The sequence below is a fragment of the Brassica napus genome, chromosome C7 (genome assembly GCF_020379485.1).
Source record: "Brassica napus cultivar Da-Ae chromosome C7, Da-Ae, whole genome shotgun sequence".
NCBI lineage: Eukaryota > Viridiplantae > Streptophyta > Magnoliopsida > Brassicales > Brassicaceae > Brassica > Brassica napus.
Window position 1 is genome coordinate 20389950 of NC_063450.1, and position 15238 is coordinate 20405187.

Consider the following 15238-nt stretch of genomic DNA (forward strand, 5'->3'; position numbering starts at 1 on the left):
AAAAAACTATATGTATGTGATGTAGTAGCGTTTTCCAGCCTTGAACTACTCATTGTTAGTATCTGTCGGATTTACTTTTCTGGTAGTGAACTTGATGTCTTGAACCACCTTAAAGTTTATGTAAATCGAGTCAACATATATTAACACAGCTGCGTTTTCTCGTGGTGTTAAATTCTCATGTTTGTGTTCGTTTTGGCCGTAAACTTGTCTGGTGTTTCATGAGTCAAGTAGGAGGGTGTAGCCTGATCAACTCCTAGAAACGGCCCCATTTCACACTCACTAGGTGATTGCCATGTGCACCTGTCATAAACACAATAAAGTACCATGTTATACTTTATATACATGTATATGAAGCCCATGGTCTTATCTCATTGAAAGCCAATGCTTAACCTTATACTTACAGAAGCTCTGTTATCATCTTGGGATATGGGCAGGTTACAGTGCTTTTATCGGATATTGTTTGAATTAGTTATCCCCTTGAACCAAATTCTTGGGATCTCCTGTCTTGATGGTGGGGTTTTCATCAAACATCCTTAGTTTTAGGCAATAAACTCATTCCCTTCGATGATTTTAAAATTTGATTTTCGATAAACCTTTAGTAAATGGATCCGCAAGGTTGTCAATTGACTTTATATAGTCCAAAGATATTACACCGCTTGAGATCAAGTGTCTAATGATCTTATGACGTCGTCTTATGTGTCGCGACTTGCCATTATAGAGCGTATTCAGTGCCCGAGCTATAGCCGACTGACTATCACAACTTATGCGTAGAGCTGGGACTGGTTTCTCCCACATTGGAGTATCTTCGAAGAGGTTACGAAGCCATTCTTCTTCTTCAGCTGCATTGTTTAAACCAATGAACTCAGATTCTATTGTGGATCTGGCCAATACTGTTTGTTTGTAAGATTTCCAAGATATCGCTGCACCTCCAAGTGTAAACACATGTCCACTTGTGGATTTCGAGTTCTTAAAGTCAGATATCCAGCTTGCATCACTATATCCTTCTAAGACTCCTGGTTCTTTACCATAGTGAAGCCCATAACTTTTGGTGTATAGTAGATAATTCAATGCCCTTGTTATGGCTTTCCAGTGTATATTACCTGGATTGCTTGTATAGCGACTTAATACGTTTACCGCATGCGCTAAATCGGGTCGTGTACAATTGGTTAAGTACAATAGACTTTCAATGACCCTTGCATACTCCACTTGCGACAATAGACGAGGAAACTAGCTCGTCTGCAATTTTAGTTAAGTGCAATTGAGTGTCTAGTTGGAGTTTTCGCAATTCCATTTGAGTAATTTTTAAACTTCCCAAGTATCTTTTCAGCATAAAATAATGATCCTGAGATAAAATTATCCCATCATGATTTCTCGTGATTTTAATGCCGAATAATATCCGCAAAACCCATGTCTTTCATGTCAAACCGACTATGAAGCATGTTTTTGGTTCGTTGGATGATATCTTTGTTACTCCCAATGATGTGCATGTCATCAACGTACATACACAACAAAACATACCCGCTAGGAGTACATTTGAAGCAAATGCATTTATCACATTTATTGATGCTGAATCTGTTTGACAACATTACAGTGTCAAACTTTTCATGCTATTGTTTCGGTGCTCGCTTGAGCCTATACAATGACTTGTCAATTCGACATACTTTGTGTTCTTAACCCTGGACTATGAATCCTTCGTGATGCTTCATGTATATCTCCTCTTCTAAATCTCCATTTAGAAAAACAGTTTTAACATCCATTTGATGGATTTCCAAGTCTCTTAATGCTGCAATTGCAATCAATATTCTGACTGAAGTTATTCTTGTCACTGGAGAATAGGTGTCAAGAAAATCTAGACCTTCCTTTTGTCTTTTTCCTTGCACCACAAGTCTGGCCTTGTACATATCAATTGAGCCATCAAGTTTCAACTTGGTTTTCATTAGCCATCTAGTGTTTTGAACCCTTGAGGTAACTCAGTTAACTCGTAGGTATGGTTCTGCATTATAGAATCTATTTCACTATTGGTTGCTTTCTACCAAAAAGGTGCGTTGGGTGTAGACATGGCTTCGGCGTAAGATTTTGGCTCATTCTCATTGGGAACTACCATTATAAGATCTTAACCATATGACTTTTCCTTACGAGCTCTTTTGCTTCATCTAGTTTCGTCTTTCATTTCTTCTGCTTCAGTTACAGAAGTGCCAGAAGTACTTGCTTCACTAATAGAGATCACCACATCTCTTTCTTCACGAGTGCGTTTTAGATATTGTTTATCCTTACATGGAAATATATCTTCAAAGAATGAAGCAGTCTTTGATTCCATGATTGTATTGACATGAATGTCTGGTATACCTGATTTATGAACCAGAAACCTATATGCACTGCTTTTGGGTGCATAGCCGATGAGTATACAATCCACGGTTTTCGGTCCAATTGAACCTTTTTAGGAGGTGGCATGCCGCTTTTGCTAGGCACCCCCACACTTTGAGATATTTGTACGATGGCACATTGCCTTTCCAAAGTTCCCACACTATGAGGTATTTTGTTGAAGATTTCATTTGAGTAGAGAAGAGCTTCCCCCCCCCCCCCACAGATGCTGGGCTACACCAGATTTCTGCAACATTTCATTCATCATCTCTTTCAGAGTTCGGTTCTTGCGTTCTTCAACTCCGTTAGATACAGGTGAATAGAGAGTGATTGTTTGATGGATAATGCCATTTTGTTGACAAAACGTGTTAAAACATCCATCATACTCGCCTCCTCTATCACTTTGGACTATTTTGATAGTCTTTTGCAATTGTTTTTCAACTTGAGTTTATACCAGTTGAAATTTTTTATGACTTCGTCTCTACTACGTAATAAGTATACGAAACAGTACATTATGCAATCATCAATGAAAGTCACAAAATACTTTTTACCGCCTCTAGTTTGTACGTACTTTAAGTTGAACAAATATGTGTGTATTAAACTTAGAGGTTCAGTCATTCTTTCGACATGAGATGATGGTGTTTTTTCTGAGTTTTGCTTGGACAAAAACTTCACATTTGTCATTCCTAATTTTGGGCCTTGGGATCATGTTTAAATTCATTAGTCTTTCTATAGACTTTTGATTTACATGTCCTAATCTTTCATGCCAAATATTAGATGAGTCAATGATATAAACAACTGGATTCTTATTCATTGATTTTTTGGAAATAGGTTGATCGTTTTTCTTAAGGATTGTCATTACACACATTTTGAATAATCCATATTTGGTGAAACCTTTTCATATGAAAACACGATTCTTTCCGAGTATCAGCTGGTCGGATTCGAAGTGAATTCCAAAACTGTGTGTACTCATCAGAGTTCCGGAAATCAGATTTTTCCTCATGTTTGGAACATGTTTTACGTTGGTGAGAGTGATCTCCATTCCAGAAATCATCTTCAACACAACTTTGCCAGTACCTTTGATCTTAGATTGGGATATGTTTCCCATCTTTACATGATCTTCAGATTTACATTTCTGATAAGTACTGAACATATCTCTATCAGTGCAGATATGTGTAGTGGCACCTGTGTCATACCACCAAGTTTTGGGATTTTCTTCAACCATATGAGCTTCTGTGACCACATCACATAGATCCGCTTCAGTTAGGTTGGATTGATTTTTCCCCATGGCTTTTCTACAACGTTCAGATGATTTACGTCTCATCTTGCCGCAATTGCCACATCTCCCTCCGAAATTATTCTTCATGGGAGGTTGAGCTTGTCTTTTGAAGTTCGAGGGTGCTTTTTGAATAAGCTTCAGCTCGAATTTTTGAAATCTTGCCTCCACTTTACCCTTGTTCCGATACTCAGCCACATTAGCATCTTGAGTACGGAATGGCCCATCTTTGTCACGTTTCTGAAGCCGGGTAATTAAGTTTTCCAAAGTCAAGGCTTTTTGCTTGTAAGCAAGATAATTTTTGAAGTCTTCCCAACTTTGATGAAGCTTCTCCATGGAGCAATTCACTGTGAAGATCTCACAGAGCTTCACACCTTCGTCAGCGAACTCTTGAAAGATCAGTTGTATCTCATGAACTTGTTCCATGATAGGTCGTGAATCGACCATCCCGAAGTTGAAAAATTTTGCAGTAGCAAATTTCCCCGAGCCTTCATTGAAGGATTTGTATCTTTTCTCCAAAGCATCCCATAGATCTTTGGAGGTTTCAATCTCGCTGTATACATTGAACAGCTGGTCCACCAAGCGGTTTTGGATGTAGCCTTTACATAGGAATTTACCATGCTTCAAGGCTTGCCAGCGCCCTTGGATCTGTATTATCGGCATGTAGCACTGGTTTGACTTCGGTAAGATACCTTGCCAAATTCAATATAGTCAGAAACAAATGCATTCTTTGCTGCCATTGTTTAAAGTTCGATCCATCAAACTTATCGGGCTGAAGTCCGCTTACATTGCTTGGTACAACCGGAACTTGTGTAGGTTGCGTTCCAAGTGGTAGACCATTCCCGAATTGGGTTGTCGGCTAACTTGTTGTATCACCTTCCGCCCCAATGACTGTAGTCATTGATGAATCTGTTCACAAATCGTAGTAAGTATTGTGAACTCAATTCGAATATGCAATTTAAATTGCAATTAATCGTTCTCAGAATCGCTAAGAAGCGTTCTTGAACTTTAATAGTCGTATTTTGTATTTCGCCAAAAGGCCATCCTAAACGCTATTTCTTTTTAGAAAAATGAGAACGTGAACCTTTCAATGAGTGTTACATAAATCATTTTCTAAGGATGATTCGTCTTTTTACCAAAACGTTTTGAAGAAAAGCTAAAGAGCGTTCTCAGAACCGTTTCAGATGATTTAAAAACGTTTATAAATCCGTTTATAAAATCGTTTAGAAATATTGTTCGCAATATTCAATCCAATTCAACTAATACGTAGGAAGTGGCTTCATTGAGTTAAGTATGTTAGGACGCGAGAATTCAGATTGAAAGTTTCGAAACAAAGTGTGATGATAACGATAATATAAAGCGGAAAAAACTTTAGAAACCCGATATGGAAAAGACAAATACGTGGAGTCGTGATTTGACTTTCCTTAACTCAATAAATAGCCCGTATGTGAGACGGTTTCTGTACAATTTTGAGTCCCAGGATAAAACCACGTGAGACTATTTTGCTTCACCCAAAACAGAATATGCGAACCAACTCTCAAGATTTACCTTGAAAGACTAGAGGTATTGCTGAAACTTTTGTATGTGGAAGTTTATATATGAATATGTGAGTTCTTAAGTGTATGAGAGTATGTCCTTAATGGAGATGTAAGATATCTATTTATAGGAGAGATTCACAAAGCTTAGTCATTGAGTTTGCTTAAGCTTTTGACATTTGTTACTAAGTCATCAAGGTTAGACACCAACTGAGTTTTAGCAATTGTCATTTGTAACTAAGTTGTGTTGCATAGCTTGGTCACTAAGTTAGATTAGTCACCAAATTTACTTAGTTTAAGCCATTTGTCACCAAATAGTCTTACCTTAGTCATCAACTTAGTAAAAGGCTTTCTCCATCATTTTACTCAGCCCATCGACAATATAAGTACAACATTTACTTAACATTAGATTAGTTTTTTTACTCAGCCCAATAGACTTGTAAAATTCTATTCACACATACACATGCTTAATTTTACTCAGCTGAAAAACTCGTAAAAATAGCTTCAATAAAATAATGATGACATAGCACATAGAATCCCATCAGTGAAATATCTCTGAATGCAAGGTTAGGAAAAATATTTGAGATTCGAGAATTGATCTAACCTAGATCTTTATATATATATATTTCATATAGTATTATTTTATAATTAAGAGGGTAATATCTGATACTTATCAGAAAAAACTTAATTTTAATGATGTCCTGTTTTGGGAGGAAAAATGAATGAAGAATGGTATTAAAAAGAGATCAATGCCTCATTTTGTTGTATTTTTCGATTTCCTATGATAAATATGTTCTAAAAGTTACAAAAAATTAACTTTCGTTTACTATGTAATAATATAATTATTTTAACTTTATATTAAAAGATTCGAACGATTACAAATGAATTCGGACTGAATCCAAATATTAGGAGAACTTGTGAGGAATATTTCATTTCCCTATTATATTGTCTTATAGTTGTTCGTTTTCTATTGGAATATTGCTATTCATTAATATATTTGGTGACCAAAGAAATTGGAAATAAATGAGTAATTCCTAATTTATCTCTACCTTGATGGACGGTTGAGATTAATCTAAAGGAAACCTTAAAGAGGAATTAGGTCCTCTCTCCACCTATAAATACATATCTTTAGACCATCATAAAGATATTCCAAAAGCAACAACTAACGTTATAGGCGAGGCGAGAGAAACCTAAGAGTTCCTAAGAAGAGATTGAGCTGTTCATCTTCCATTCAGGATTCAATCCATTCAGGAAGATTTCTCAGGCACAATGAATCCATGTAACTCTATAAACATTCATATGATTCTATTATGTGATTAACCTAGATGTTTAAAGATTTTAGGGTTAATGTAAATTTAACTTACATGTGGTATCAGAGCATGGTTATGAACATCTGTTTAATCCATTAAGAATAATAGATCTATGAACTTGATAATTGAAATTGATAGATCTGAGTATTAAGATTTCTTGATCTGCTTATTATGAGTTTTATTTTCGTATGTGTGCGAACTTTGTGCATCTGAAATAATTATTTTTCTGTTTATGAGAGTCGTGCATAGTTTGTGCAAATTTACTGTTCAAAAGAATCGTGCATAGTTTGTACATACCCGAATTATAATTTTCCGCAGTACAAAATCCGTGCAAAAACGGTGTTCTGCAAATTAGAGTTTTTTCCGCAAACCCTTTTCCGTGTAAATTTCGGGATTATGTAAATTAGGGTTTCCAAAGACCTATCCTGTAAATAATGATTTGTGAAGTTTTTGTGCAAAATTGATAATAATAATTGGTCTGTGCATAATTAGTACAGCGTGTTTTGTATATACTACAGAATCGTTTTGCACAGAATTCGTACAAAACCGATTTTGCACTTAAAGTTATAAACTTTTCTATTCATAATCCATATAGAAATAATTTATATACTGAAACACAATTAGTACAAAACATTATTTCACATAAAGTGCTTATTAGGGTTTAGATATCACCACAGTGACTTTACCTTAATAGTTGCAACTAAAAATCATTATTTAAGCCAAGTTTTTGATCTTCTTATGAATTATTTAGTTACTCACAGGTAGACTATGATCATGAGAATTGATTAATTACTTAAGAGCGTATGTATTGTGTAAACTAAAGACATCCACAAATGATTTGGTTTGAGTAATTCAATACATCACTCAATAATGAAATGATTGTTATCGTGAAAGCTAAGGATATCCACAGATAACTTAGTTTGAATAATTCGATACATCATTCAATAAAGTTCCATGAATCTGTGACCTTGTATGAGATTATGTGATTCCCACAGGAACATTATAATTTCTTGTCATATATATTCAATTTTTTCGTGTTAATTAAGTTATGAAGCCTAATTAATACTTGTTCTATCTCTAAAATGCAGCAACTTCTTCCGCTAGTTTGTCATCTATGGTCTCTTCTGTCCCCATCCTCATTGGAACCAACTTCTCCGAATGGAAAGAGAAAGTTGAGTTCACATTAGGTGTACTAGATTTGGACTTGGCACTTCGTGAAGAAGAGCCTAGCCAACTCACTAATGATAGTACTGAGGAAGAAAAGGCTTTCCATAAAGCGTGGGAGAAAGCTAACAGATTGAGCATCATGTTCTTAAGGATGACAATAGCTACCAACATCAAAACTTCCCTTCCAGTTGCAAAGAAAGCTAAGGTTAGCTAGCGGCTATAGAAGAACGGTTTAAGACTGCAGACAAATTCCTTGCTGGAAAACTTATGGCAGATCTTACAACCATGAAACATAATGGCACAAGGTCTATGCATTAACATTGCATTGAAATGACCAATCTTGCGGCTAAGCTAAAGGGTTTAGGAATGAGTGTGGATGATTCATTTCTTGTCCAGTTTATCCTAAACTCTTTACCTCCTCAGTATGGACCATTCCAAATCAATTACAACGCCATTGTTGAAAAGTGGACGTCGATTGAATTGGCTAACAAACTGGTCCAAGAGGAATCAAGGCTTGGTCGTGAAGGTATTAAGGTTGCCCACTATGTCCAAGGAGCTGGACCTAAAGCTGGGAAAAGACATCAACCAAGTCATAAAAGAGCACCACCCAGGATGAATGATTCTAATCAAGTCAATGAGAAGAAGGCAAGAAAAGATGACCGATGCAACTTTTGCAAAAAGTCTAGACATTTTCAGAAAGATTGCCCTAAAAGAAAAGAATAGTTTGAAAAGAAAGGTAATCCTATGGGTTCAGTAAGCTTTTTCGAATCTAACTTTGTTCATGTTTCTTGTGATACTTGGTGGATTGATAGTGGTGCTAATGTACATGTAACTAATTCCTTGCAGGGATTCCTTACAACCCAGACCATAAATCCAAGTGAAAACTTTATACTTATGGGGAATCGAGACAAAGCGCCAGTTGAAGCTATTGGCACTTACCGTCTCATCTTAGATAGTGGATTTTGTTTGGATTTATTTCAGACTTTTTATGTTTCATATATTTCCCGTAATTTAGTTTCAGTAAGCAAACTTGATTAGGCTGGTTTTAAGTCTTCTCAAGGAGATGGTTGTTTCAATTTATTTTTGAACTCTAATAAAATTGGTTCTGGAATATTAGTTAATGATCTTTACAAATTAAATTTGTCTGATCAAAATTATGAAACACATCTCACCCTGCAAGATAAACGTAAAACTAAAGCATGTGCGAATGATTCATATTTCTTGTGGCATAAAAGACTAGGACACATTTCTAGTGAAAGAATCAAAAGATTGGTAAGAGATGGAGTCGTACTGAATCTTGATTTTACCAATGGTAAAGAGTGTGTAGATTGCATTAAGGGTAAGCAAACTAAACACACTAAAAGAGGAGCCACAAGAAGTACACAGCTTCTTGAAATCATACATACAGATATTTGTGGACCTTTTGACGTTCCAACTTTTGGAGGTGAAAAGCATTTCATTACTTTTATCGATGATTATTCACGTTATTGTTATCTCTATCTATTGCATGCAAAGTCTCAATCTGTGGATGTTGTACAAGTATTCATTACTGAAGTTGAGAGACAATCAGATAGAAAGGTGAAAATCATTAGGTCAGATAGAGGTGGTGAATTTTATGGCAGATATGATGAAACAGGACAATATCCTGGACCATTTGCCAAACTCTTCCAGAAATTAGGAATCGTTGCTCAATACACAACGCCTGGTTCTCCATGGTAGAATGGTGTAGCTGAAAGGCGTAATCGTACTTATATGGGAATGGTTAGATCCATGATGAGTCATGCTAATTTACCTATATCCTTATGGATGGATGCATTACGAACTGCAGTCTATATCTTGAACCGAGTTCCTAGTAAGGCAGTTCCAAAGACTCCTTTTTGAACTGTGGAAAGGCTGGAAACCTAGTCTGTCACACCTCCAAGTTTGGGGATGTCCAGCTGAAGCAAGAATATACAATCCACATGAAAAGAATTTAGATTTCAGAACGGTCAGTGGTTTCTTTATTGGTTACCCTGAGAAGTCTAAAGGATATAGATTTTACTGTCCAACCCATACTACGAGAATAGTAGAAACCGGTAATGCCAGATTTATGAGAATGGTGAGATTAGTGGGAGTGATAAAATTCAAGATGTGATCATTCAAGAAATTAGGGTAAATATCCCTTTACCCTTAGTTCCGAATGTTGGGATTCCTCCTGTTATAGAACCGTTGCACAACGAGGAAAACCAGTTGGATGATCCACCACTCCTTAATGAAAATATCGCCAATAATGAACATGAAGCACACAAGGAACCAACATTAAGAAGATCAACTCGTGAGAGAAGATCAGCTATTTCTGAGGACTATGTACTTTATCAAATAAAATCTGGAGAATGGGATTTAAAAGATCCGGTTTCTTATTCACAAGCCGTGAAAGATGTTAATTCTGATCAATGGATCGAGGCCAGTAAAGATGAAATAGACTCAATGGTTAAGAATGAAGTTTGGGATGTTGTTCCATTGCCTGAAGGACACAAAGCAATTGGGTGCAAATGGATCTATAAATCCAAGCTCGATTGTCATGGCAATGTTGAACGACGTAGATCCAGACTTGTAGCCAAAGGGTATAATCAGAAAGAAGGCATTGATTATGGTGAGACTTTTTCACCTGTGTCTAGAAAAGACTCTCTCAGAATTATAATGGCATATGTAGCTGAATATGATCTTGAGTTACATCAAATGGATGTGAAAACCGCCTTTCATAATGAAGACTTAGAAGAAGAAGTCTATATGCGTCAACCTGAAGGCTTCATAATCGAAGATCAGGAAGATATGGTCTGCAAATTGAAGAAATCAATATATGGACTAAAACAATCTTCGAGGCAATGGTACTTAAAGTTTGATGAAACCATTATGAAATTTTGTTTCAAAGAAAACATTGTGGATCCATGTATATACCTCAAGATCAGTGGGAGTAAGTTCATATTTTTGGTTCTGTATGTTGATGACATATTATTAGCCAGCAGTGATCTTGGTTTATTACATGAGACTAAGAGTTATCTCTCTGAGAACTTTGAAATGAAAGATATGGGTGAGGCATCCTATGTGATAGGAATTGAGATATTCCGTGACAGATCACTAGGAATTTTGGGATTGTCTCAGAAAGCATATATTGATAAAGTTCTTGAGAGATTCAGCATGATGACATGTTCTTCTAGCATTGTTCCTATGCATAAAGGTGACACGCTTAATCTAAAGCAATGTCCGCAGAATGAAATGGAACGTAATGAAATGCAAAAATACCCTTATGCATCTCTTGTGGGAAGTTTGATGTATGCACAGGTTTGTACCAGACCTGATATTAGCCACGCAGTTGGCATGCTGGGTAGATTTCAGAGTAACCCAGGACTCGCTTATTGGCAAGCTGCAAAGAAAGTTTTGAGATACTTAAAGGGAACAAGAAACTACATGTTGACATATCAAAAATCAACACATCCACAGATGGTTGGATTTTTGGACTCAGATTTTGGTGGATGCAAAGACTCTACACACTGTACTCTCGGCTATGTGTATCTCCTTGGTGGAGGTGCCATCTCATGGAAAAGCCAGAAGTCAGAGTTGATATACACATCCACTATGGAAGCTGAGTATGTTGCATGTTATGAGGCTTCTATTCAAGGAACATGGTTGCGGAATTTTGTGTCAGAGTTTGGGGCTTTGAGTTTTGTTGACAAGCCTCTCACTCTTTACTGTGACAATCAAGCTGCAATCTTCTTCGCTAAGCATGATAGGATATCTAAGGGAGCCAAGCATATGGACCTCAAATATCTATCACTGAATCAAGATGTCAAAAGAGAAAAGTTTGTCATTGAACATATAGGCACTGAACTTATGGTTGCAGACATATTTACAAAAGTTTTACCTCCAAAGACTTTTATGAAGCATGCTGAAAGTATGGGTCTTGAGGATAGCATCTAATGTTGTTTGTTTACGATTAGCCTATGTATGACAAATTTGAGCTCTTTTATGACTTTTACATCTTTTATATATTTTGTTTCCAATGTGCACACACATTATTGTTGGTTGGATTTATGATAACAGAATGAGTCTCTCGTTAAAAACATTAAAGGGACCATTACGATACTCCTACTTATGTTTATGGTCTAACTATGAAGGTGGTCAATGCGGTAGTACATGGAAGGGATCATGTTGCAGAATGATGTGCGACCGCCATGACTCTCATTGATTACTAGATTAGTCAAGACACTTATGATGACCAAATGAAAGAATAAAGTTATAGCATATTATGTCGGCCTTATGATTCCATAAAGAAAACATTAGTGGATCTCACTAACGACCAAGTGGGAGACTGTAAGGAATATTTCCTTTTTTTTTATAAATCATGGAGTGGATTGGCATTAACCAGGCCCGGCCCAAGACCGGCCCAATACCTAGAAGATGGAGAGATGGCCGAAGCCCTAGAGAGAGGAGGGAGAGAGGCGGCCACAAAGTTTGGAGAAAATGAAACCCTTTCCTTTTCCTAGTAGATGTAAACTTTCCATTATTATGTATTAGTAGTTTTCCTAATCCTAGTGAGTTTAGGTTTTGGATACTTTCCATTTATCTTCATCTTGTAATCCTTATATAAAGGAACCCCCTTGATCATTAATAATATAGAAGAAATATTCAGTCTCTAAACTCTCTAATTACAACACGTAATCAGCACGATAGACTCCCAAAACCCTGAGAAAGAAAATCGCCAATCCCTAACCCTAAACTAAAATCCGTCACACATAAACCCTAAATCCGGCGCAACTTAAAATCGATCTATCTCTCAAACCCTGAGGAGCCAGACGACGATCCACATATCATCTTGAAGCCCTTGACAAGAAGAATCCATCAGCGCAAGCGGTTCGTCGATCCGATCTCAGACGCTCTATCACGCTCAGCTACAATACATGTCGCCGTCTTACTTTTGGAACTCTAATCCCGAAGAACCCTAAATTGTTCTTGCTTGCGTTCTGGCTTGCAAACATCCGATCAACTAAAGACCATAAGCGTTCCTGATCCTAGACATCAGCAGCTCCCTGTTCACAACAGAGCCAGCCTACGTTCGCATCACAGCCAGCTCGCAATCCTGCTCAGCCGCTCGCGAACTCGACAAGAAGAAGGCGCGTCCGTTCCAGATCAGATCGCGTCTGACATCCTCAGCGCACATCCGCAACCAGACGCCAAACCGTCCGAGACAGCTCGCGTCCGTTCACCAACTCACGACCCGATAGGAGCCAGCGTCCTTCTGCGTGCAAGATAGAGGTTCATCCGACTTTGGTGGTCCGGTTCAACCCTACAAAATAAAGGTAATTTGAAATCTGAAAACAAGAATCGAATCTGGTTGTTTTGTAAAGATTGAAACCCTAAAATATAATCTCTAAAACCAAAAGCCATAGGTTAATAGATCAATCCCCTATGAGTAAATCGAAGCTCTATAAGTTCGATCTAAACCCTAAAAACGAGATTGATCCATTGATCAATTAAAATCAGAACCTTGAAGGTTTTGAATCTCAAATCAAATCCCTTTGATCAAAGATCAAAGTTTTTCGAAAACCCTAAAACGCTAAATTGAAAATTGATTTTGAAATTGAATGAATATTGATTGATGATCTAAGATGTTAGGATTGATAGATTGATTGATAGATCTAATCTCAAAATTCGAAATCCTTAAGGCCTTGAGACCCTTAATCTTGATTGATATTTCTAAAGGCCTTGAAAACCTTAAATCTCACATTGATTTAAAGATTAGGAATATTTACATATTGAATGTGAGTTAGGTTGCTAGATTACTTGATTCTAAAAATCTAGCTGAAACATTACCAACCTTGAAATTGGTAAACTTAATTGATATGGATTGTGTGACATTGTGTTACGAACATACCGAACGGCCGTGTGGCCTAAAGCATTGATTATACTCGCGGCCTTGTGCCCTTGATTGAGATTAAAACCGTTTGGCTTAATGCATATCTATGTGGCCGTGTAGCCTAGTATCCGGATGGTCATATGACCCGGACTGCATTATGATCCGATCCATAACATCGTTGTACCACTAATATGGCCGTGTGGCCTAAGCATCACATTGCAAAGCCGTGTGGCCTAAGCATCAAAGATAGACTTATGAAATCATATGCACTGATTATTTAATTGGTTGCAAGAATTCTAAATCATAAATTGATAATATGATTTCAAATGCCGAGATTTGAACCCATGGATTATGCCATTCTAAATCTCCCTAGAGATAATTATCTAGAATGTGCAATGAACACTTCAGTTACCCTGAAATCAAGAGGACTCAGAAGGAGTATCATTCAGGGTGATTATGCAACTAGAAGTGAAAAGTTAAGAGCCATAACTATTATGCGCCATCATCTCACTGAGGAACTGATAAATCAGTACTTACATATCGAGAATCCTCGTGATCTTTGGACAGAATTAAAGTCCAGATACACAATGGTGTTATTACCAAAGGCCAGACACGGTTGGATGAGTCTCAGATACCAAGACTTTGAGTCTGTGGATGAATATCACTTTGCTTTGTCCAAAGTCGTTTACAAACTGAGACTATGTGGTGAAGTGGTAACAGAGGAGGACTTACTGGAAAAGACCTTCCTCACAGCCGATCCAAGAGATCTATTGTTACAACATATCTATAGAGAAAAAGGTTTCACCACCTACAATGACATGATCTCTTGCCTAACGGTGATTGAGAATAACAAGGTACTAAAGAGGAGCAGTGAGATGAGATACCCTGAAACAAATAAGACTGATATGGATCAGGATGAATCCAAGGGAGCCGTGTCCAATACAACTCAAGGAGTGGCCGACATGTTTATTGACTAGGAGGGATCTCGACATTTTATTTTTAAGTCTATGATTTTGTGATTTGCTTTTAAACCTATTTGATGTTTCACGATTTTATATATATAATGGAATTGGTTTTGATTTCATTATATCTTGCCTGATCTTACTCGAACATGTGAATGATTCTATTGATAAAGAATTGCCTAAAAGGCATAATACCAAGTAAGAAATCATGAAAGGGGTATGGTAAACCTAGTAAAGAAACTATGGCTAAGGCATTGCCTAAAGGGCATTATACACACCTAATGATATGTGACCCATTGAATTATAAATGGTTTCCAAATAGAAACAATGGGCAAGAAGGAAACAAGTTCATTCGGTTTTAAAGAAAAATAAACGCCTAAGACCTTATAAGAAAGTGGTCGAGACTATACCTAATGATCTCTACTGATTTAAACTATGCTATAGATCAGTATAATGAGAGGCAAGAGCCGTGGTGACCATATTGAGATACACCACGAAATTATACACTATATGTCATGATAGGATTAGCCATCCTAGTCTAAAACTTGATGCAAAGATTGAAATTAAAAAGGCACAAAGAATTATCCCATAAAAGATCTCACGTTGTGTAACATGTACACAAGGGAAACTCATCAGGCTTTATTGTCCCAAGCATCACGAAATTATAGTATGTTCATGAGGGGGAGAGAGGATAAACCCATGATCAATACTACAAGTTCGTGTACCACTATGGT

General features: G+C 37.0%; 1 protein-coding gene across 1 annotated transcript; it reads left to right on the forward strand.

Moving 5' to 3' along the window:
• Nucleotides 1-13886: 13886 nt before the first annotated feature.
• Nucleotides 13887-14519, forward strand: LOC106372933. The gene has a single exon (XM_013813189.3). The coding sequence runs from the start codon at nucleotides 13887-13889 to the stop codon at nucleotides 14517-14519; it is 633 nt and encodes a 210-aa protein (XP_013668643.3).
• Nucleotides 14520-15238: the final 719 nt, after the last annotated feature.